Here is a 23,346-nt window from a genome sequence, read left to right as displayed (position 1 = left end):
TGGGCTGCAGCAAGAGAAGTGTGGCCAGCAGGGCCAGGGAGGGGATCATCCTCCTCTGCACTGCTCTGGTGAGACCACAGCTGGAGCTCTGTGTCCAGTTCTGGAGCCTCTATTACAGGAATGATCTGGAGGTGCTGGAAGGTGTCCAGAGAAGGGCCATGAGGATGAGCAGAGGGCTGGAGCTGCTCTGCTGTGAGGACAGACTGAGGGAGTTGGGGTTGTTCAGTCTGGAGAAGGGAAGGCTCCAAGGAGAACTCATTGTGGCCTTCCAGGATCTGAAGGGGGCTCCAAGAAAGCTGGGGAGGGACTTTTGAGGCTGTCAGGGAGGGATAGGACTGGGGAAAAGGATCCAAGCTAGAGGAGGGGAGATTTAGATTAGACCTTAGGAAGAAGTTGTTCCCCATGAGGGTGGTGAGAGCCTGGCACAGGTTGCCCAGGGAGGTGGTGGAAGCCTCATCCCTGGAGGTGTTTGCAGCCAGGCTGGATGTGGCTGTGAGCAACCTGCTGTAGTGTGAGGTGTCCCTGCCCATGGCAGGGGGGTTGGAACTGGCTGAGCCTTGAGGTCCCTTCCAGCCCTGACAGTTCTGTGGTTCTGTGACTCTTTGAAAAGCATTGTCAGCAGGATGATGATATCTGGACAGTTTTCTATCCAGCTTTCTGAAGCTCCAGACCATCTCAGTGCAAGCAATGCTAGCTCCTGTTTCCTGCTGTGTTTGTGTTCTCGCTGCAGAGCCTTCCCCACCGCTCCGTTTCGCAATCAATGAGGCCAAAACTGCGCTCACCAGCTTGCAGGTCCAGTGGGACCCTGCCTCAGGAAAGGTGGACCTGTATGACCTGCTGTTGTTTGATCACAATAACCAAAAGATAGAAGAAGTCTCCATCCCAGGAAGACTTTCCAAACCAGAGCACACTTTCTCCAGCCTCACCCCTGGGAATAAATACAACGTTGTCCTGCGGGCAGCGGCTGGGAACAAGAGCAGCCCGGAGCTTCGCATCAGCGGATCTACTGGTAGGAGTTCTTTGGTTGGAGATCATCTGAGTGAACCCACTGAGGGTAGTTTTGCAGTTCTGCATTTTGAAATTAACAAATATGCATAACTATTCCACCTGGCAAGATACAGCAGAGTGTGTCTCTTGAGTACAAGCAGAGATTAGCTAAAGACGAAGCGCTGGAAATAAATACAGGCTGGGCTCTGCTGAGGCTTGATGGTCTCTGAGGTCTTTTCCAACCTTGTGGATTCTGTGAGACCCCACCTGGAGCACTGTGGCCAGTTCTGGAGCCTCTGTTCCAGGAAGGATCTGGAGGTGCTGGAAGGTGTCCAGAGAAAGGCCATGAGGATGAGGCAGAGGGCTGGAGCTGCTCTGCTATGAGGACAGACTGAGGGAGTTGGGGTTGTTCACTCTGGAGAAGAGAAGGCTCCAAGGAGACTTTCTTGTGGCCTTCCAGTATCTGAAGGAGCCTCCAAGAAAGCTGGGGAAGGACTTTTTGAGGGTGTCAGGGAGGGATAGGACTGGGGGAGATGGAGCAAAACCAGAAATGGGTAGATTGAGATTGGATGTGAGGAGGAAGTTGTTCCCCATGAGGGTGGTGAGAGACTGGCACAGGTTGCCCAGGGAGGTGGTGGAAGCCTCATCCCTGGAGGTGTTTGCAGCCAGGCTGGATGTGGCTATGAGCAACCTGCTGTAGTGTGAGGTGTCCCTGCCCATGGCAGGGGGGTTGGAACTGGCTGATCCTTGAGGTCCCTTCCAGCCCTGACAGTTCTGTGCATCTGTTAATGGTATTTTAAAAGCAGATTTGTTCAAATTTGCAGGAAATGGAGATCACTGTTAGGCTTTAAGCATGTGGCTTTTGTTTCAACAGTGCCATCCCCTGTGAAAAACATCCAGGTCAGTGTCAGGACAGACACTATCCAAGCTTCCTGGTCTCCTGGCTCTGGACACGTGGATCGCTACAGGCTGCTGTTACTGGACGGCCGTGTCCCTGTTCATGAGGTCCAGCAAGAAGCTCCTCTGACCTCCTACACTTTCTCAGGACTTACAGCAGGCCACCTGTATAACCTCTCTGTCATAACCCAGGCTGCAGGTCTGGAGAGCAGCAGTTTCCAAGCAGTCAGGACAGGTATGGTTTCAGAATTCGTCGCAACGCAACAGGAGGAGGCAGTGAGAGCTTGCAGCTCAGGAGGCAAATCACACCTGGGCTGCATCCAAAGCAGCACTGCCAGCAGATGCAGAGAGGTGATTCTGACACTGTGCTCTGCTCTGCTGAGACCTCACCTGGAGTACTGTGTGCAGCTCTGGAGCCCTCAGTACAGAGGGACATCGACCTGATGGAGCAGGGGGTTGGAGTACCTCTGCTACGTAGCTATTAAAGCTCTTGTCCCAGCAAGGGCACTGTTGCTGCAGAGCCCTGGCTGCATTCTCATGGCTCTTTCATAGACTCGTAGAATTGTCAGGGTTGGAAGGGAGAGGTCGGTGAGGAGAGGCTGAGAGCCCTGGGGCTGTTTGGTCTGGAGAGGAGAAGACTGAGAGGGGATCTGATCAATGCCTGTGAATATCTAAGGGCTGGGGGTCAGGAAGGAAGGGACAGGGACAGCCTCTGCTCACTTGTGCCCTGGGATAGGACAAGGGGCAGTGGATGGAAACTGCAGCACAGGACGTTCCACCCTCAACACAAAGGTGAACTTCTTGCCTGTGAGGGTCCCAGAGCCCTGGAGCAGGCTGCCCAGAGAGGTTGTGGAGTCTCCTTCTGTGGAGCCTTTGCAGCCCTGTCTGGATGTGTTCCTGTGTGACCTGTGCTGGATTCCATGGTCCTGCTCTGGCAGGGGACTTGGACTGGAAGCTCAGCAGAGGTCCCTTCTAACCCCCAACCCCTAACACCCTGGGATCATCCTGTGATGGAAGTGTTTCATTCTTTTCCTTCTTCTTCTTTTAGCCCCAGCCGAGGTCTTGGATTTGGCAGTGACTAACGACGACAGCTTGGATACTTTAAGAGTTAAGTGGAGAAGACCTCCAGGAGACCTCAGTTTCTACAATATCACTCTGTCTCATCTTGGGTCAGTTGAAGAGGTCAAAACCGTGCAGCCAGCAGTGACAGAGACTCGCTTTGAGAAGCTGACTGCAGGCCGCCTCTACCAGGTGGCTGCCCGCACCGTGAGCGGTGAGCTGTTTGCTGAGCGGATGGCGCAGGGCAGGACAGGTAAAGTCTGCTCCTTCAGTGAGAACAGTGCAGGCACTCTGACTTCTGCCCATACTGGCCCTGTAGAAATCTCTTGAGGGAGACAAAACTCTTTGGATTCCAGGCAAAGTGAGATTTTCTATATATCTCTGTACATCTTTGACTACTGTGTCCAGTTCTGGGCCCCTCAGTTTAAGAAGGACATTGAGAGACTTGAAGGTGTCCAGAGAAGGGCAACGAGGCTGGGGAGGGGTCTGGAGCACAGCCCTGTGAGGAGAGGCTGAGGGAGCTGGGGTTGCTTAGCCTGGAGAAGAGGAGGCTCAGGGGAGACCTTCTTGCTCTCTACAACTCCCTGAAGGGAGGTTGTAGCCAGGTGGGGGTTGGTCTCTTCTCCCAGGCAACCAGCACCAGAACAAGAGGACACAGTCTCAAGCTGCACCAGGGGAGGTTTAGGCTGGAGGTGAGGAGAAAGTTCTTTTCAGAAAGAGAGATTGGCCATTGGAATGTGCTGCCCAGGGAGGTGGTGGAGTCTCCTTCTCAGGAGATTTTCAAGACCTATCTGGATGTGTTCCTGTGTGACCTGTGGTAGGCTCCAAGGAGACCTTCTTGTGGCCTTCCAGTATCTGAAGGAGCCTCCAAGAAAGCTGGGGAGGGACTTGTGAGGGTGTCAGGGAGTGATAGGACTGGGGGCAATGCAACAAAACTAGAAATGGGTAGATTGAGATTGGCTGTTAGGAAGAAGTTGTTCCCCATGAGGGTGGTGAGAGCCTGGCACAGGTTGCCCAGGGAGGTGGTGGAAGCCTCATCCCTGGAGGTGTTTGCAGCCAGGCTGGAGGTGGCTGTGAGCAGCCTGCTGTAGTGTGAGGTGTCCCTGCCCATGGCAGGGGGTTGGGACTGGCTGAGCCTTGAGGTCCCTTCCAACCCTGACAATTCTGTGACTCTATGGGGTTTGGACTGGAAGATCTCCCGAGGTCCCTTCCAACCCCCAACATGCTGGCATCCTGTGAAATACATGCAAGAAGGGCATGGGGGAGATTTTTGGCTTGCCCTAGGAGAAGTTCCTAATTTCTGATGACAGAAACCTGCAGTGAAAAGAGTGAGGAAGAGCAATCATTACCTGTAGATGGATGCCAGGCAGATACTTCACATTGCTCTGCCTGCTCCAAGTACTTCTACAATGGGTGTGCTGCGAGAGGGGTTTGGCTAGCGTGCAGTTAGTGCCCAGATGTGCTCAGCCTCCTGATTCCTCTGGTTGTGTCTCAGTTCCCCAGCAGGTTTCGCAGCTGACCGCGGGCGGCGGCGGCTGGCTGCGCTCTCTGCGGGTGAGCTGGCTGCCCCCTAGCGGAGACTGGGAGAGGTACCGCCTGCTCCTCTGGAACCGCTCCGCGCTGCTGCTCAACACCACCCTCCACAAGGACACCACCGAGCACCTCATCCACGACGTGGGCCTCATCCCGGGCAGGCAGTACGATGTGGACGTCGTGGTGGAGAGTGGCGATTTGCAGAGCAAGGCTAGCTGCACCGGGAGGACAGGTCAGTGTGCTCACAGCTGCTGTCCTCAGCATCACACCATTAACCAGGTTGGAAAAGCCCTCTGAGATACAGAGTACAGAATTAACCAAGTGGGAAAAGGCCTCTGAGATACAGAGTACAGAATTAACCAAGTGGGAAAAGGCCTCTGAGATACAGAATACAGAATTAACCAGGTGGGAAAAGGCCTCTGAGATACAGAGTACAGAATTAACCAGGTGGGAAAAGGCCTCTGAGATACAGAGTACAGAATTAACCAGGTTGGAAAAGCCCTCTGAGATACAGAATACAGAATTAACCAGGTGGGAAAAGGCCTCTGAGATACAGAGTACATAGTTAACCAGGTTGGGAAAGCCCTCTGAGATACAGAGTACAGAATTAACCAGGTGGAAAAAGATCTTCAAGATCATCCAGTCCAACCTATCACCCAACACCATCTCATCAACTAAACCATGGCACCAAGTGCCTCATCCAGGCTCTTTTTAAACACTTATAGAGATGATCATCCAGCCCAACCCATCACACAACACCATCCATTCAACTAAACCAAGGCACTGAGTGCCTCATCCAGGCTGTTTTTAAACACCCCCTAGTGATGGTGACTCCACCACCTCCCTGGGCAGCACATCCCAATGGCCAATCTCTCTTGCTGGGAGGAACTTCTTCCTCACATCCAGCCCAAACCTCCCCTGGTGCAGCTCTCCTATCACTGGGTGCCTAGTTTAGGGTGGGACAGACTGCTCTATTGCTCCAAAAGGGGCAAAAGAGCAGCACTCACACAAATGGATTGGACAGTAATGGAAAGTTTAAATGGAAAAGCAATTCATACACTACAAAAACTACAAAGCATTAGAGGTGAGCTTGGCAAAGCAGATAAAGTTCAAAGAAATCCCCAGTCTAATCTTAACACACAAGTTCCTTTTATACCAGATCAAAACCCCAACACTTCCCTTCACCCCACCTGGGCTTCAGCCCAAACCCCAGGGCTGTTTCTTCCCCTTCATTGCTAGGCTGGTTTCAGACTGGCCAGGGCTGAACTGTCCCCCACTTTTTACCCTGCCATTAGGCCTCAACAGGCCAAGATTGCACAGGAAAAGGAAGAGAGAGAGCTGGGATACTAAATTAGTGCACACCTGCTTTGTGCAGCTGTTTCATATCCCTGTCTGCTGTTTCATATCCCAGTCTGCCACCCCAAGTTCAAGAGGAGGCTCCCTGGCTTCATTTCCATTCATACTCAAATATCTAATCTGACTTAAGTTTGAACTGAAGTTTTGCAGCCACAATGCATTGCTGAAGCCTGCTGCTGCAGCCTGCAGCTGCTGGAAGGGCAGCACAAAGACTAGATTTGCAAGGCTGATTTCCTAGAGGAAGGTGAAGAATCTCCTCTTGATTCCAAGTATTCTGTTGCTGGTACATTTCTGACTTCAAGGAGAGGTTCCTTACAGCAGCTTTGGGCTCCCCATTTGAAGAGGGACAGGGATCTGCTGGAGAGAGTCCAAGGGAGGGCTACAAGGATGCTGAAGGGACTGCAGCACTGCCTGGGGAGGAGAGGCTGAGAGCCCTGGGGCTGTTTAGTGTGGAGAGAAGACTGAGAGGGAATCTGATCAATGTCTATCAATAGCTGAGGGCTGGGGGTCAGGAAGGAAGGGACAGGGACAGCCTCTGCTCACTTGTGCCCTGGGATAGGACAAGGGGCAGTGGATGGAAACTCCAGCACAGGACGTTCCACCTCAACACAAGGAGGAACTTCTTCACTGTGAGGGTCCCAGAGCCCTGGAGCAGGCTGCCCAGAGAGGTTGTGGAGTCTCCTTCTCTGGAGCCTTCCCAGCCCTGTCTGGATGTGTTCCTGTGTGACCTGTGCTGGATTCTATGCTCCTGCTCTGGCAGGGGGGTTGGACTCCATGATTTCCAGAGGTGTCTTCCAACCCCTAGCATCCTGAGGGCCTGTGATGTGTGGCATGTGTGCTCAGTGCACAGTCCTGTTCTTGTTGTGATGTTTGTGTACTTTCCCAGCTCCAGAGGCTGTCCTGCAGCTCCGTGTGAAGCATGCCAATGAAACTTCCCTCAGCATCATGTGGCTGACCCCCGTTGCAGAGTGGGACAGCTATGTGGTTTCACTGGGAGACAGGGACCTTACTGTCATCAAAAAGGGGCTTGCAAAAGAAGCTAAGGAGTTCACCTTCACTGACTTGGTGCCTGGAAGAAAATACACAGCCACCATCACTACCATCAGTGGGATTTTAAGCAACTGGACATCAGTGGAAGGAAGAACAGGTATCCTCCTCCTCCTCATCATCATCACTCTGGCAAACTATTTCAGTCTTTGCTTTGTAGTAAACTGAATATCTGAATCTCAGAAGCCTGGCATTTAGGTGGGGTTGGTTTCTTTTTCCTGCAATAGAAAAGTTACATCTGTGAAATTCTCCTTGCTGATGGTTGGTTATCTGGCAGTATTTGTTCAAGGTTCTGGGTGAAATCATAGAATCAGTAAGGTTGGAAAAGATCATCAAGTCCAACCTATCACCCATCACCTCATGACTAACTAAACCACAGCTCCAAGTGCCACATCCAAGCCTTTTTTGAACACCTCCTGTGATGGTGACTCCACCACCTCCCTGGGCAGCACATTCCAGTGGCCAATCTCTCTTGCTGGGAAGAACTTTCTCCTCACCTCCAGGCCTAAACCTCCCCTGGTGCAGCCTGAGACTGTGTCCTCTTGTTCTGGTGCTGGCCACACAGGAGAAGAGACCAACCCCCACCTGGCTACAACCTCCCTTCAGGGAGTTGGAGAGAGCAAGAAGGTCTCCCCTGAGCCTCCTCTTCTCCAGGCTAAGCAACCCCAGCTCCCTCAGCCTCTCCTCACAGGGCTGTGCTCCAGACCCCTCCCCAGCCTCGCTGCCCTTCTCTGGACACCTTCCAGCATCTCAATGTCCTTCTTAAACTGAAGAGCCCAGAACTGGACACAGGACTCAAGGTGTGGCCTAACCAGTGCTGAGCACAGGGCAGAATGACCTCCCTGCTCCTGCTGGCCACACTGTTCCTGATGCAGGCCAGGATGCCATTGGCCTTCTTGGCCACCTGAGCACACTGCAGGCTCATGTTCACCTGCTGCCAAATCTTACCCCCAGCTCCCTCTCTGCCTGGCTGCTCTCAGCCACTCTGACCCCAGCCTGTAGCTCTGCATGGGGTTGCTGTGGCCAATGTGCAGAACCTGGCACTTGGATGTGTTCAATCTCCTGCCCTTGGCCTCTGCCCATCTGCCCAGCCTGTCGAGGTCCCTCTGCAGAGCTCTCCTACCCTCTAACAGATCAACTCCTGCCCCCAGCTTGCTGTCATCTGCAAATTCACTGATGATGGACTCAATCCCTTCATCCAGATCATCAATAAAGATATTGAACAGGATGGGGCCCAGCACTGATCCCTGGGGCACACCACTGGTGCCTGGCTGCCAGCTGGCTGTGGCACCATTCACCACCACTCTCTGAGCTCAGCCTCCAGCCAGTTCCTAACCCAGGAACTGTGCACATGTGCAGATTTTAGACCATGTGTGTTACATTATCCAGGACAATCAAAGTCTTAATATGTAGCTCTGGGTCTGGCACAGCACAGAGGGGAGCAAGCAGCTAGTTAATGGATCTAATCATGCCCACGGCTTGATAGCAGCTCTTACTTAAATGCTTTAACTCCTTTTGGGGCCTGAGAGGTTTGCCTTACACTTTTCTCTCTGCTGTGTGATTAGATGGCTGGAATGTCACTTCCTTCTGCCTTATGACCTTTTTTAGGAGGCCTGTTCAGGAATAAAGGTTGCAGTGTCCCCCTTCATTAGTATGAATTAATGCCTCCTTGAAAACACAGCAGGCAGAGACACTGTGTCAGCATTGCAGTCAAAGTGATAAAGAATGAGGATCAGGGAGTTTGGTCAGAGCTCCTTAATAACCATCCCAAGCCTCTCACACTTCTTTGCAGTAGGACAGCTTACTGGGCTTGAAAAATATGACAGGATCCCAGGATGTTAGGTGTTGGGAGGGTCTGGCACTTCTCTGAGCTATAGATGGCTGTGGCTGAGGTATTTGTGAAGCTGGGTTACCAGTGAGTGGGAATGAGAGAAGGGAAGCAGGAGAGGAAAGGTAGAATCAAAGACACAGGCTGGACTTGAAATAACCATCAAACCCCCAAGTGGTTAGGAATTCACAGAATCACAGAAACACTCAGGTTGGAAAAGAACCTCAGCATCACCAAGGCCAACCCAGAGCCCTACTCTGCAAGGCTCACCCCTAAACCACAGCCCCAAGCACCACAGCCAAACCACCTGCAAACACAGCCAGCCTTGGGGACTCCACCACCTCCCTGGGCAGCACATTCCAAGCCCTGATCACTCTTGCCTGAAAAAAAGCTTTCCTAATGTCCAATCTGAACCTCCCCAGTGGCAGCTTGAGGCCATTCCCTCTTCTTCTGTCACTAATGACCTGGGAGCAGAGCCCAGCACCAACCTCTCCACAACCTCCTTGCAGGGAGCTGTAGAGAGCCAGGAGGTCTCCCCTCAGCCTCCTCTCTTTCCCACTAACCATCCCCAGCTCCTTCAGTTGCTCTTCATCAGATTTCTTCTCCAGGCCCTTCCCAGCTTCCTTGCCCTCCTCTGCCCTGGCTCCAGCACCTCCACATCTCTCTTGTCCTGAGGTGCCCAAACCTGGATGCAATACTCAAGGTGTGGCCTCCCCAGAGCTGAGTGCCAGGGGACAATCCCCTCCCTGCTCCTGCTGGACACAGCATTGCTGATCCCAGCCAGGATGTCTTTGGCTTTCTTGGGCACACCGCTGGCTTCTCTTCAGCTGCTTGTCACACAGCACCCCCAGGTCCCTTTCTGCCAGCAGCTTTCCAGCCACTGCCCCAAGAACTGAAGGCTTTCCTGTAATGGTATGTATAAAAATGCCATCTCTTCCAGTTCCCTGAGCTTGAATCATTCTGGGCTGACTGGGAAAGGCTCTGCTAAAACCTGCAGGACCTTTCTGTGCCTTAGGTATTTTCCCATAGACCACATCCCACCAGACAGGAAGCAGCCCACAAGAGTGATTATTTTTAGTCCTGTTGAGTCTGGCTGCAAATTGGAATGTTCTTTTGATGCACTTCCTCAGTGTGACTAAACTTGGGTTCTTTGGGGGATTTTGCTTGGGTTTGTGTTGTTTCCTCCTCAGTAACCTGATGACAATTCTCTCTGCAGTGCCAGCCCAAGTGACTGGGCTGACCCTGGACAACCAGGGATCCACCAACAGCTTGTTCACCAACTGGACAAGAGCTCTGGGAGATGTGGACTCCTACCAAGTGCTACTGATCCATGAGAATGTGGTCATCAAGAATGAGACTGTGCCCAGTGAAACCAACAGATACCACTTCTATCCCCTGAAGCCTGGAGGGCTCTACTCAGTTGTTGTCACCACTGTCAGCGGGGGGATAGCCTCAAGGCAAACCATCGCAGAGGGGAGGACAGGTAAGAAAGGGAAGCCACAGAATGGTCAGGGATGGAAGGGACCTCAAGGGTCAGCCAGTCCCAAGCCCCCTGCCATGGGCAGGGACACCTCACACTACAGCAGCACCTCCAGCCTGGCTGCAAACACCTCCAGGCATGAGGCTTCCACCACCTCCCTGGGCAACCTGTGCCAGGCTCTCACCACCCTCATGGGAAGCAACTTCTTCCTAACATTCAATCTGAATCTACCCATTTCTAGTTTTGCTCCATTCCCCCCAGTCCTATCACTCCCTGACACCCTCAAAAGTCCCTCCCCAGCTTTCTTGTAGCCCCCTTCAGATACTGGAAGGCCACAATGAGGTCTCCTCAAAGCCTTCTCTTCTCCAGACTGAACAACCCCAACTCCCTCAGTCTGTCCTCATAGCAGAGCAGCTCCAGCCCTCTGCTCATCCACATGGCCCTGCTCTGGACACCTTCCAGCACTTTCAGATCTTTCTTGTAATAGAGGCTCCAGAACTGGACACAGAGCTCCAGCTGTGGTCTCAGCAGAGTGGAGCAGAGGGGCAGAATCCCCTCCCTGGCCCTGCTGGCTCTGCTTCTCTTGCTGCAGCCCAGGCTCTGCTTGGCTCTCTGGGCTGCAAGTGCTCACTGCTGGCTCCTGTTGAGCTTCTCCTCCCCCAGCACCTCCAAGTCCTTTTCTTCAGGGCTGCTCTCAAGCCAGTCCCTGCCCAGCCTGTATCAGTGCTTGGCATTGCCCTGACCCAGCTGCAGGACTTTGCCCTTGGTCTTGTTGAACCTCATGAACCTGGCATGAGCTCAGCTCTGCAGCCTGTCCAGGTCCCTCTGGAGGGAACCCTTCCCTCCAGATGTCAGCTGCATCACACAGCTTGGTGTCATTGGTGAGCTTGCTGAGGGTGCCTCAATGCCACTGTGCATGTCTCCAGCAAATGTGTTCCTCCAGCATGCCTCTTGTCACCTCCTAAAAGCTATTGAAGTGTGGTCATGTCATGAGGTCACTGCACTGAGAGTTCCGAAGTGCAGGAGCTTCTGCCTGTTTGTGATCTCAGAGGTGCTGTGGGGTCAGACTGCTGTTTGCAGAGCTTTAGGGAGCTAACTGCTCTGCCCACAGCACGATCACTCTGTAGTGGAGACAAAAGAATGCCCTGAGAGTGCCACACAGCTGAAGTGGATGAATCATTTCTTGGAAGGGACTTTATTGTTCCATCGACTAGAGGGCAGCAGAGGCTAATTGCCTCTTACTTAGGCTTGCAGATTAGGTGCCAAAGGTGCTGGGTTGCATTTGTGTCTCCTTCTCTCCTGACTCATGCTTTCCCCCCCGTGCCCCAGTCCAGCATTACAGAATGCCCAGCAGTGTTAATTACTCATTGAGAGGCCCTTCTATACTGCAGAGAACCGAATTTGATCCAGTAGCAAATCCTATTAAGTGCAATGAAATGCAATACCAGGCCTTTGGATCTTTAGATAGAGAGAAAAATAGGACACCAGGGTGCAGTTCCTACCTTGATGTGCATTTGGCAAAGGCTGGGAAGTTGGCACAAATATTTCCCTTGAAATGGCTGTTTGCAGGTGGAAAACCAACCAACAGCACACAAAAACACCCCAAAAGAAACCACTAAGCCTAAAAGGCTTGAAGAACTCATTTGTTTTGTAAAGTCACTGATCCCAGGATGTCAGGGGCTGGAAGGGACCTCTGGAGATCTTCCAGTCCAAGCCCCCTGCCAGAGCAGGAGCATAGAACCCAGCACAGGTCACACAGGAACACATCCAGACAGGGCTGGAAAGGCTCCACAGAAGGAGACTCCACAACCTCTCTGGGCAGCCTGCTCCAGGGCTCTGGGAGCCTCACAGTGAAGATTTTGTTTGTGTGGTGTTCAAGGAACTGATGGCAGGATTGGAGAAATTTCAGAGAAGTTGGCAATAATGGTTGAAAACGTCTTAAAGCTTCCTCAAAGATGAAGACTGGAGACTTGGTAAAGCAGGATCACTTGATCACAGGATGTTAGGGGTTGGAAAGGACCTCTGGAGAGCTTTAAGTCCAACCTCCTTGCCAGATCCAGATGGGTTTTGAAAGGCTCCAGAGAAGGAGACTCCACAATCTCTCTGGGCAGCCTGCTCTAGTGCTCTGGGACCCTCACAGTCAAGAAGTTCCTCCTTCTGTTGAGGTGGAACCTCCTATGCTGGAGTTTCCATCCATTGCCCCTTGTCCTATCCCAGGGCACAAGTGAGCAGAGGCTGTCCCTGTCCCTTCCTTCCTGACCCCCAGCCCTCAGCTATTGATAGACATTGATCAGATCCCTCTCAGTCTTCTCCTCTCCAGACTCAACAGCCCCAGGGCTCTCAGCCTCTCCTCCCCAGGCAGTGCTGCAGTCCCTTCAGCATCCTTGTAGCCCTCCCTTGGACTCTCTCCAGCAGATCCCTGTCCCTCTTCAACTGGGGAGCCCAGACCTGGATGCAATATTGCAGGTGGGGCCTGAGTAGGACAGAATAGAGGGGGGAGAGAACCTCCCTGGATCAGCTGCTGGATCAGCTCCTCTACTGAGGTAAATCAGTTCAGTACATCAGTGAAAGTGTGGCAGTTCATTGTCATTAATCTTTGCCCCTGTGATAACTCTGATGCTTCTTTGTCTGAGTGATGGTAGTTGTGACACCGTGGAGCCTTCAGGCTCACCTTCCTGGCTTGGCAAAAGTTGCCTTCATGTTTTGGCCACTAGGCGTCAGAGAGCTCGTTGGGAATGAAGTACTGGAGGTGCTTGGAAGGAGCCTGTGTGAGGGTCTCAGTGCTGTGGTTTAGTTGATGAGATGGTGTTGGGTGATGGGTTGGACTGGATGATCTCTGAGGTCCTTTCCAACCTGGTGAATTCTGTATTCTGTTAATAGGTTCTGCTATGGACCTTAACTTCTTACAAGCCTCAGCAGTGGCTGATGAAGAGCAGTTGGAGAGGACAGCACTGGTTAGGCCACACCTTGAGTCCTGTGTCCAGTTCTGGGCCCCTCAGTTCAAGAGAGATGTTGAGGTGCTGGAAGGTGTCCAGAGAAGGGCAACAAAGCTGGGGAGGGGTCTGGAGCACAGCCCTGGGAGGAGAGGCTGAGGGAGCTGGGGTTGCTTAGCCTGGAGAAGAGGAGGCTCAGGGGAGACCTTCTTGCTCTCTCCAACTCCCTGAAGGGAGGTTGTAGCCAGGTGGGGGTTGGTCTCTTCTCCCAAGCAACCAGCACCAGAACAAGAGGACACAGTCTCCAGCTGTGCCAGGCGAGGTGTAGGCTGGATGTGAGGAAGAAATTCTTCCCAGCAAGAGAGATTGGCCACTGGAATGTGCTGCCCAGGGAGGTGGTGGAGTCACCATCACTGGAGGTGTTTCAAAAGAGCCTGGATAAGGCACTTGGTGCCATGGTTCAGCTGATGAGATGGTGTTGGATGATGGGTTGAACTGGATGATCTCTGAGGTCCTTCCCAACCTGGTTGATTCTGTACTGTGTATAATTCATCCTCTGGGAGTTCAGGAGCACTGGGCTCATTCCACCAAGCACAGCTTCCTTGCAGATGAGTGCTGCTGAGCAGGAGTCAGTGCAGAGTCCTTCACTGCCTATTTTGCTGGGTGGCATGCTGATGACAACCAAAGATGGCTAAGTTGAAGCTCTGGTGTGTTTGCTCTTTGTTGCACAGTGCCTTCCAGCGTGAGTGGAGTGACAGTGAACAACTCAGGCCGCAGTGACTACCTCAGCGTCTCCTGGCTGCCAGCTTCTGGAGATGTGGACAGTTACTTGGTGACCCTCTCTCATGCTGACCAGGTTGTCCAGACCCTCACTGTTTCCAAATCCTTCAGTGAGTGCTCCTTCAGCAGCCTGACTCCTGGAATGCTTTACAGTGTGATGATAACCACAAAGAGTGGGAAGTATGAAAACTATTCCTTCAGCCAGGAACGAACAGGTAAATACACGGAGCCTCTGAGCAAAGCCAGGCACCAAACCCACTTTGCACACCCATTATCAGTGGTCAGTCTATCAATGTCTGACCAAACTGGGCTGGGTGAGGAGGAGTTGAAGGGTCAAGCCATAAAATGACAGCTTTACAGGTCTGTTTGAGCCTCTTGCCTCTGCTGTTGCTTTATGTTGTACAAAATCCTTTCAGCAGGACTGAAAGTCCTGTGTCAGTCCTTGGGAATGGAAAGTCATGGATCAGTTTTGGCTCAAATGCATTTTCTTGCCTTGAGCCCTTCTGCTTGGCTCTTCAGGTATGTCCTGTAGAGCACTCCCTGACAAGATACTCAAACACTGAAAGAATGGGATAGGATAGGCTGACTACACAAACAGAATCACAGAATTGATGATCATAACCATTACATGGTCATGGATGATAGGATTGCACAGCTTATAGAATCACAGAGTTGTTAGGGCTTGAAGGGACCTCAAGGATCATCCAAAGTGTAGCACCTGGCACTTGGACTTGTTCAGTGCTATCAAGTTGGACTCTGCCCATCTGCCCAGCCTGGCAAGGTCCCTCTGCAGAGCTCTCCTACCCTCTAACAGATCAACTCCTGCCCCCAGCTTGCTGTCATCTGCAAAGTTACTGCTGATGGACTCAATCCCCTCCTCCAGATCATCAGTAAAGATGTGGAACAGGACTGGGCCCAGCACTGATCCCTGGGGGACACCACAGGTGCCTGGCTGCCAGCTGGCTGTGGCACCATTCACCACCACTCTCTGGGCTCAGCCTCCAGCCAGTTCCTAACCCAGGAACTGTGCACATGTGCAGATTTTAGACCATGTGTGTTACATTATCCAGGACAATCAAAGTCTTAATATGTAGCTCTGGGTCTGGCACAGCACAGAGGGGAGCAAGCAGCTAGTTAATGGATCTAATCATGCCCACGGCTTGATAGCAGCTCTTACTTAAATGCTTTAACTCCTTTTGGGGCCTGAGAGGTTTGCCTTACACTTTTCTCTCTGCTGTGTGATTAGATAGCTGGAATGTCACTTCCTTCTGCCTTATGACCACCACTCTCTGGGCACAGCCCTTCAGCCAGTTCCTAACCCAGCTCAGTGTGCTGCTGCCCAAGCCAGGGGCTGCCAGCTGGGCCAGGAGTTTGCTATCTTTGATTGTGTCTCTTCTTGCAGTCCCTTCAAGCGTGCAGGGGCTCACTGTCAGCAACTCAGCCAGGAGTGACTACTTGAAGGTGTCCTGGTTACATGCCTCTGGATATTTGGATAATTATGAAGTGGTCATCAAGAACAACCACGATTTCATCCAGACAAAAAGTGTCCCCAAGGATGAAAATGAATGTGTCTTCACCAACCTGGTGCCAGGGAGGCAGTACAGTGTCATGGTCAGCACCAGGAGCGGCAAGTACGAAACCAGTGAGAGGGTCTATGGCAGAACAAGTAAGTACACACCCTGGGAACATCCTGGGTCACTCCAAGTGGTTATTTCATTACCCTCTACCAGAGCTGGGCTCAGATATCTCATGTGGTTGTAACACAGAATGTTGGTTGTGACTGAAAGTTCTTCCCAGAGAGAGTTGTTAGCTACTGGGATGTGCTGCCCAGGGAGGTGGTGGAGTCACCATCCCTGGAGGTGTTCAAGAGGGGATTGGATGTGGCACTTGGTGCCATGGTTTAGCAGGCATGAGGTGTTGGGTGACAGGTTGGACTTGATGATCTCTGAGGTCTTTTCCAACCTTACTGATTCTATGATTCTTTGAATGTGTGGCGTTCCAAAGATGAAAAGCAGTGTTCGGTTTATCGCCAATGTTTGAGTTACAGACATGGAATCATGGAATGGGCTGGGCTGGAAGGCACCTCCAAAGCTCATCCAGTCCAACCCCCTCTGCAGTCAGCAGGGACAGCCCCAACTAGAGCAGGTTGCCCAGGGCACTGTCCAGCCTCACCTTGAATATCTCCAGGGATGGAGCCTCAACCACCTCCCTGGGCAACCTGTTTCACTGTTCCTACACCCTCAGAGTAAAGAACCTGTTCCTAACATCCAATCTCAATCTGCTCCTCTCTAGTTTGAAGCCATTGCCCCTGCTCCTGTCCCTGCAGGCCTTTGTACATACAGAAAGTGAAATAAGAGAGCTGTGCTATGAGTTTGAAGGCAAACCTTGACACATGCAAAACTGAAAAGCAGCTGTGCACATTTAGAATAGAATAGAATAGAATGAACCAGATTGGAAAAGACCTTTGGGATCATCAAGTCCAACCTATCACCCAACACTATCTAATCAACTAAACCATGGCACCAAGCACCCCATCCAGTCTCCTCTTAAACACCTCCCCTGATGGTGACTCCACCACCTCCCTGGGCAGCCCATTCCAATGGCCAATCACTCTTCCTATCAGCTTAGGATTTCTGCTTGATCTATGCCAGAATGTGCAAGGCAGTTTTCTCTGGCCATGGAAAGGTAGAATACAGACCAGGGCTCAATCTGCTCAAACTACCCCAAGAGCTGGAGTTGGAGAGCATGGGGTAAGAGTGGTAAGGTGAGTAGTGGTGAGCCAGCAGGAATGTGGGGGCAATCTGCCTGTCTCCAGCTAGCACTCTATGTAAGCTCATCAGCCATGCTAAGAAACCAAGTTTATTAGCACAGGTGTAGCACTGGGTAAAAATAACTGAGGGGTACCTGGCAGGAGGTGGGAGCTGTGCAGCGTGGTGCTGCATCATAGAAGCAGATTGCCTTCAGGTCTGCACTAGCTCAGGCCTCTTTGCACCACATTTGTTGGTGTCTGCAGATCCTACTCAGGTTTTGCTGGCTGTGCAAACTCCCTGCAGGCTCTGTTATTGTTTGGTCATGATTTTGGGGCTGGTAGCTTCTGGACTACCTGTTCTGAAAGCTGTGGTAGACACAGTGAAATCCTCATAGCACCATAGAATCAATAAGGTTGGAAAAGACCTCAGAGATCATCCAGTCCAACCTATCACCCAATACCTCCTGACTAACTAAACCATGGCTCCAAGTGCCACATCCAATCCCCTCTTGAACACCTCCAGTGATGGTGACTCCACCACCTCCCTGGGCAGCACATTCCAGTGGCCAATCTCTCTTGCTGGGAGGAACTTTCTCCTCAAACAGCAACCCCTGCAAATAAGTGCAATCTACTGCTTTTTCCTAGGGAACTGAATAAGACCTTTCAGCTCAGGAGCATGATTTCAGAGCTGCTTTCTCTTGGCACTGAGGAGTTTCCTATCTTTCTTCTCACCCTTTCAGTGCCGGAATCAGTGAAGGAGCTGACTCTCAGTAACAGGAGCACAGAAGACTTGCAGGTCACTTGGTCAAAGGCTGAGGGGGATGTTGATAAATATGAGATTCAACTCCTCTTCAATGATATGAAGATCCTCCCTCCCATTTTCCTGGGGAACACCGTTGAGGAGTGTTGGTTCACAGCTCTGACTCCCGGCCGTCTGTACAAAATCGTCGTCCTCACCATCAGTGGAGATGCACAGCGTGCTACCTTCATAGAGGGCCTGACAGGTAAGGAGGAGGTGGGCACCTGGGGGTACTGCTTGAACAGGAGCCAGCAGTGTGCCCAGGTGGCCAAGAAGGCCAATAGCATCCTGGCCTGCATCAGGAACAGTGTGGCCAGCAGGAGCAGGGAGGTCATTCTGCCCTGTGCTCAGCACTGCTTAGGCCACACCTTGCGTCCTGTGTCCAGTTCTGGGCCCCTCAGTTTAAGAAGGGCATTGAGACACTTGAAGGTGTCCAGAGAAGGGCAATGAGGCTGGGGAGGGGTCTGGAGCACAGCCCTGTGAGGAGAGGCTGAGGGAGCTGGGGTTGTTTAGCCTGGAGAAGAGGAGGCTCAGGGGAGACCTTCTTGCTCTCTCCAACTCCCTGAAGGAAGGTTGTAGCCAGGTGGGGGTTGGTCTCTTCTGCCAGGCAACCAGAACAAGAGGACACAGTCTCAGGCTGTGCCAGGGGCTGGAGCAGCTCTGCTACAAGGACAGGCTGAGGGAGCTGGGGTTGCTTAGCCTGCAGAAGATGAGGCTCAGGGGAGACCTTCTTCTCTCTACAAGAGAAAGGGTTGGGGCAGTCTCAGACCTGGCCAGCCTGAGACTAGCCTAGCAGTGCGGGGGGGGAAGAAAAGAGCCCTGGGGGATTTGGGTGTACCCTCAGGTGGGCAGAAGGGAAGTGCTGGGAGGCTTTTTGTGTGCTGTGAGGGGCTCTGTATGCTTTGGGGTTCTTTTACCACTATGCTTGGAAGCTTCTGTAAAACACTAATTGCTTTTCCATTTCAGCTTTCCATCACTTCTGCAATCCCTCTGTGTGATGAGTGTCATTCTTTTGCCCCTCTCAGGGGCAAGAGAGGATCTGCCTGGCCTCAATCCAGGACAGTGCTTTGTGCTTTGAATCATTTTCTGTGTCCATAAGGAAGCAGGAACTTAAAAGCCCGAACCAAACACAGAACATGTGAGCAGCTGCCTTTGTGTTCCCTTCTTTTTATTCCAGTCCCAAGCGCGGTCAGAAACATTCATGTGTCTCCTAATGGCATGACAAACAGCCTGAGAGTGAGCTGGACTCCTGGGAGTGGAGATGTTGATTCCTACACAGTGAGCCTGTTTCAGCAAAGCCATCAGCTGGATTCCCAGAGTGTCTCCAAGCACGTCTCTGAGCACACCTTTCACAAGCTGGAAGCTGGGGAGCAGTACCGGGCGGTGGTGCAGTCCAACAGTGGCAGCTTGCACAACAGCTTAGAAGCTCTGGGGAGGACAGGTAAGTTGCTTTGGAGACAAGTAGCAAGTTGCTTTATGTCTGCCCAGAGGCTGGCCCTTACCTGATGATGTTTATGAGTGCTGTGTGCCATTGGGTGTGGAGACACCCAGACTCAAGAAAAGCTTTGGTCTCAGAGAGCACGAGTCCTCAGTCCTGCAAACATTTACAGGATGTAGCTGGTGGGAGGAGACAGAATACAGAAGTAACCAGGTTGGAAAAGACCTCAGAGATCATCCAGTCCAACCTATCATCCGACACCATCTCATCAACTAAGCCATGGCACCAAGAGCCTCATCCAGGCTCTTTTGAAACACCTCCAGTGATGGTGACTCCACCACCTCCCTGGGCAGCACATTCCAATGGCCAAACTCTCTTCCTGGGAAGAATTTCTTCCTACCATCCAGCCTAAACCTCCCCTGGCACAGCTTGAGACTGTGTCCTCTTGTTCTGCCAGAGGTTGTCTGGCAGAAGAGACCTCCAAGCTCATCCAGTCCAACCCTTGACCCATCACTGAAGGGTCAATACTAAACCATGTCTGTAAGTGCCAGCTCCACAGGCTGCTTAAACACCTCCAGGGATGGTGACTCCAGCACTGCCCTGGGCAGCCCATTCCAATGTTTGAGAACCCTTTCAGTGAAGAATTATTTCCTCATATCCAACCTAAACCTCTCCTGGCACAGCTTGAAACCATTTCCTCTGCTCCTGTCACTTCTCATCAAGGAGAAGAGTCTGCCCCCTCCTTGCTCCAACCTCCCTTCAGGTGGTGGTAGAAAGCAATGAGGTCTCCCCTCAGCCTTCTCTTCTCTGTTAGAAGTCATGAGGTCTGTCACACAAGTACCATCAGGTGGGTGAATAGGTGTGGAATTCAAGTCCCCAGCCCAAAGGCTTCCTTTCATAAGATGAATGCAGTTCCACCCCTCCCCAGTCCTGTGCCTGTACCCTTCTAACACATACATCTGCAGGACTCTGTTCAGTCAAATGCTGTGTCCTAGCAGAGCCTATGGTATCAGCAAGGCAGACAGTGTGCTGCCCCCACATGCTGCATGTCAGAACAGACAGAACAGCTGAACACCTTGGGTTTGATCCATCCTCTCCTCAGCACCTGCAAATGTTTGCTGTGGCAGTAACTTGTGATCATAGAATCACAGAATTGTCAGGGTTGGAAGGGACCTCAAGGCTCAGCCAGTCCCAACCCCCCTGCCATGGGCAGGGACACCTCACACTACATCAGGTTGCTGACAGCCACAGCCAGCCTGGCCCTAAGAACCTCCAGGGATGAGGCTGCCACCACCTCCCTGGGCAACCTGTGCCAGTCTCTCACCACCCTCATGGGGAACAACTTCTTCCTCACATCCAATCTCAGTCTCCCCATTTCTAGTTTTGCTCCATTCCCCCCAGTCCTGTCACTCCCTGACACCCTCAAAAGTCCCTCCCCAGCTTTCTTGTAGCCCCCTTCAGATACTGGAAGGCCACAATGAGGTCTCCTCAGAGCCTTCTCTTCTCCAGACTGCACAACCCCAACTCCCTCATTCTGTCCTCACAGCAGAGCAGCTCCAGCCCTCTGCTCACCCTTGTGGCCCTTCTCTGGACACCTTCCAGCTCTCCCTTTTACTACATGTGAACATGCAACTCTGTAAAGATAGTCTCTATGAATTGCTCTGCTCACAGTTTTGGGTTCAGTGCTCCATACTCCATGTACTAATGCCTTGCCTTTAATTGTTTTCCCCAGTTCCAGCCTCTGTGCAGGACTTACTGGCCCATCATGCTTACAGCAGTCATTCCTTGTTAGTAACCTGGCAGAAAGCTCCTGGTGTGGCTGACAGATATGACATTCTGCTCTTGAATGAGGAAGGAGTACTTCTGAGCAACAAGTCAGAGCCAGCTACTGCCAAACAGCACAAATTTGAGGATCTGCTCCCTGGCAAGAAGTATAAAATCCAAGTGTTGACAGTCAGTGGAGGCCTCTTCAGCAGGCGGGCAGAGACTGCTGGCCGAACAGGTAATGAGAACACCCTGCTGTACTGAGGGCTCCCTCAGGCAGGGGTCAGCACCCACACAAACTCTCTCTGCATCTCAGTTCTGCAAAGGTTCTAGTAGTAGACTCCAGATAGTTTTCACAGAACCACAGAATCAGCCAGCTTGGAAAAGACCTCAGAGATCATCAAGTCCAACCTATTACCTAATACCTAACACCTCCTGACAACTAAACCATGGCTCCAAGTGCCACATCCAAGCCTGTCTTGATCACCTTCAGGGGTGGTGACTCCACCACCTCCCTGCGTAGCACATTCCAATGGCCAATCTCTCTTGCTGGGAAGAACTTTCTCCTCACCTCCAGCCTAAACCTCCCTTGGCACAGCTTGAGACTGTGTGCTCTTGTTCTGGTGCTGGGTGCCTGGGAGAAGAGACCAACCCCCACCTGGCTACAACCTCCCTTCAGGGAGTTGGAGAGAGCAAGAAGGTCTCCCCTGAGCCTCCTCTCCTCCAGGCTAAGCAAGCCCAGCTCCCTCAGCCTCTCCTCACAGGGCTGTGCTCCAGACCCCTCCCCAGCCTTGTTGCCCTTTCCTGGGCCCACTCAAGTGTCTCATTTTTCCTGCTCTGTGCTTGGGGTGTGAATCTGAAATCTGTTAGCACGTGGTTCATAATAAGAATATGAATTCCCCAAACCAGGTTATGAAGCTACCTGAAGGGCTTTTTTGCCATCAGATTTTTAATTCACAGTCTTAGTACAGGATGTGAAAACTCTAAACTCAGAGCCAAGCCTTGCAGTCTTTACTCAGTTGAAGCTTCTTGCAGAGACTACTGGACAGTTCTGTCTGAGCACAGGCTGGAGAATGAGGGCTGCCGGGTAATGCAAACCTTGTACTGGAGAGACTCAGTGGCACCTCCAGAATTGCTTTCCCCTTGCTTCTAGAAGTTGCTGTTAACATTACTTAGCTCCTTGTGGCTTCATTGAAATGTTCAGCTTGGTGGCTTACACTCTTGGATGGAAACATAGAAACATTCAGGCTGGAAGAGAGCCTCAGGATCACCAAGGCCAACCCAGAGCCCTGCTCTGCAAGGCTCACCCCTAAACCACAGCTCCAAGCACCACAGCCAAACCACCTGCAAACACAACCAGCCTTGGGGACTCCACCACCTCCCTGGGCAGCACATTCCAATCCCTGACCACTCTTGCCCTGAAGAAAGGTTTTCTCCTGCCCAGTCTGAGCCCAATATTTACTCTTGTGTTTATCCTTTCCAGTTCCAGCAGCTGTCACGAACCTGAAGGTCACAGAGAACACCACTGACCGACTGTCCTTCAGCTGGACCACCTCTCCAGGGGAGCTGGACTCCTATGACATCTTCCTGTACAACCCAGACAAGTCCCTCCATGACAGGATTTCAGGAGAGCAGCACCTGCAGCAGTGCTCGTTCCAGAACCTGCGGCAGGGCAGGATGTACCGGATGGTGATCGTCACCCACAGCGGAGACCTCACCAATGAGTCCTCTGTCTTCGGAAGGACAGGTAAGAAAACCATCTGTCTCCAGTCTGGGGGGAGCCCCAGTGAGCCAGGCTGGGTCTGATGCTCATGCTAGATTAGAGCAGCTAATAGAATAACAGAACGTTAGGGTTTGGAAGGAACTTCCAGAGATCATCAAGTCCAACCCCACCTGACCTGGCCAGGTTACCCACGAACGCATCTGGACAGGTTTTGAGTCTCCAGAGGAGACTCCACAACCTCTCTGCTCAGCCTATTCCAGTGCTCTGTCACCCTTACAGTAGTTTCTCCTCTTGAGGTGAAACCTCCCATGTTGCAGCTTGTACACATTGTTCCTGGTCCTATCAGTGGGCACCACCAAAACAAGACCATCCTCTTCATCCTGAAAGCCACCCCTCAGACATTACAGTTGTTAATCAAGTCCCCTTTCAGCACTACAAAGCCCCAGCTCACAGTTTTAGTTCATAAAAGAGATGTTCAAGTCCCCCAGTCATCCTTGTAGCTCTCTGTTGGACTCTTTCAAGTGGATCCCTGTCTCTCTTGATCTGGGGAGCCCAAAGCTGGACACAGTACTCCAGGTGTGGTCTCACCAGCGTAGAGGGGGAGAAGAGCCTCCCAAGACCTGACACAGGCATTTGTCTTGATGCACCCCACTTGCCCTATCAGCCAAAAGGGCACATTGCTGTCCTATGGATAACTTGCTGCCCACGAAGTCCTTCTCCATGGGCCTGCTTTCTAGATCATTATAGCACAGTGGGCTCTTAGATGTGATAAGCATTTGTGATGGGTTAAAAATGAACCCCCAGCTGATATGGAGAATCACAGAACTGTCAGGGTTGGAAGGCACCTCAAGGATCATCTTGTTCCAGCCCTCTGCCATGAGCAGGGACACCTCACACTACAGCAGGTTGCCCAGAGCCACATCCAGCCTGGCCTTAAAACCCTCCAGGGATGAGGCTTCCACCACCAGAACAA

The 23,346-nt window shown here is 52.0% G+C and overlaps 1 protein-coding gene across 3 annotated transcripts in view; it reads left to right on the top strand.

Moving 5' to 3' along the window:
• Positions 1-623: 623 nt before the first annotated feature.
• Positions 624-23,346, top strand: part of PTPRB (protein tyrosine phosphatase receptor type B) — a 53,188-nt gene continuing 30,465 nt past the window's right edge. The window contains exons 1-12 of one of the 3 annotated variants that reach the window (XM_068167439.1): positions 624-1,009; positions 1,862-2,119; positions 2,933-3,196; positions 4,439-4,708; positions 6,719-6,979; positions 9,924-10,190; positions 13,852-14,115; positions 15,303-15,566; positions 17,390-17,653; positions 18,626-18,889; positions 20,619-20,888; positions 22,134-22,397. In XM_068167439.1, the coding sequence (XP_068023540.1) occupies positions 688-1,009; positions 1,862-2,119; positions 2,933-3,196; positions 4,439-4,708; positions 6,719-6,979; positions 9,924-10,190; positions 13,852-14,115; positions 15,303-15,566; positions 17,390-17,653; positions 18,626-18,889; positions 20,619-20,888; positions 22,134-22,397 (3,232 nt within the window). In that variant the 5' untranslated portion in view covers positions 624-687. The remainder of the gene's footprint in view (positions 1,010-1,861; positions 2,120-2,932; positions 3,197-4,438; positions 4,709-6,718; positions 6,980-9,923; positions 10,191-13,851; positions 14,116-15,302; positions 15,567-17,389; positions 17,654-18,625; positions 18,890-20,618; positions 20,889-22,133; positions 22,398-23,346) is intronic. The other 2 variants (XM_068167438.1, XM_068167440.1) reach the window with 2 other exon arrangements.

Source organism: Melanerpes formicivorus, unplaced genomic scaffold (assembly GCF_026170545.1).
Source record: "Melanerpes formicivorus ecotype bairdi unplaced genomic scaffold, bMelFor1.0.p_v2 SCAF_117, whole genome shotgun sequence".
Lineage (NCBI taxonomy): Eukaryota > Metazoa > Chordata > Aves > Piciformes > Picidae > Melanerpes > Melanerpes formicivorus.
The sequence above is the reverse complement of the archived record's forward strand: the minus strand, read 5'-3'. Positions and strand labels throughout refer to the sequence as shown.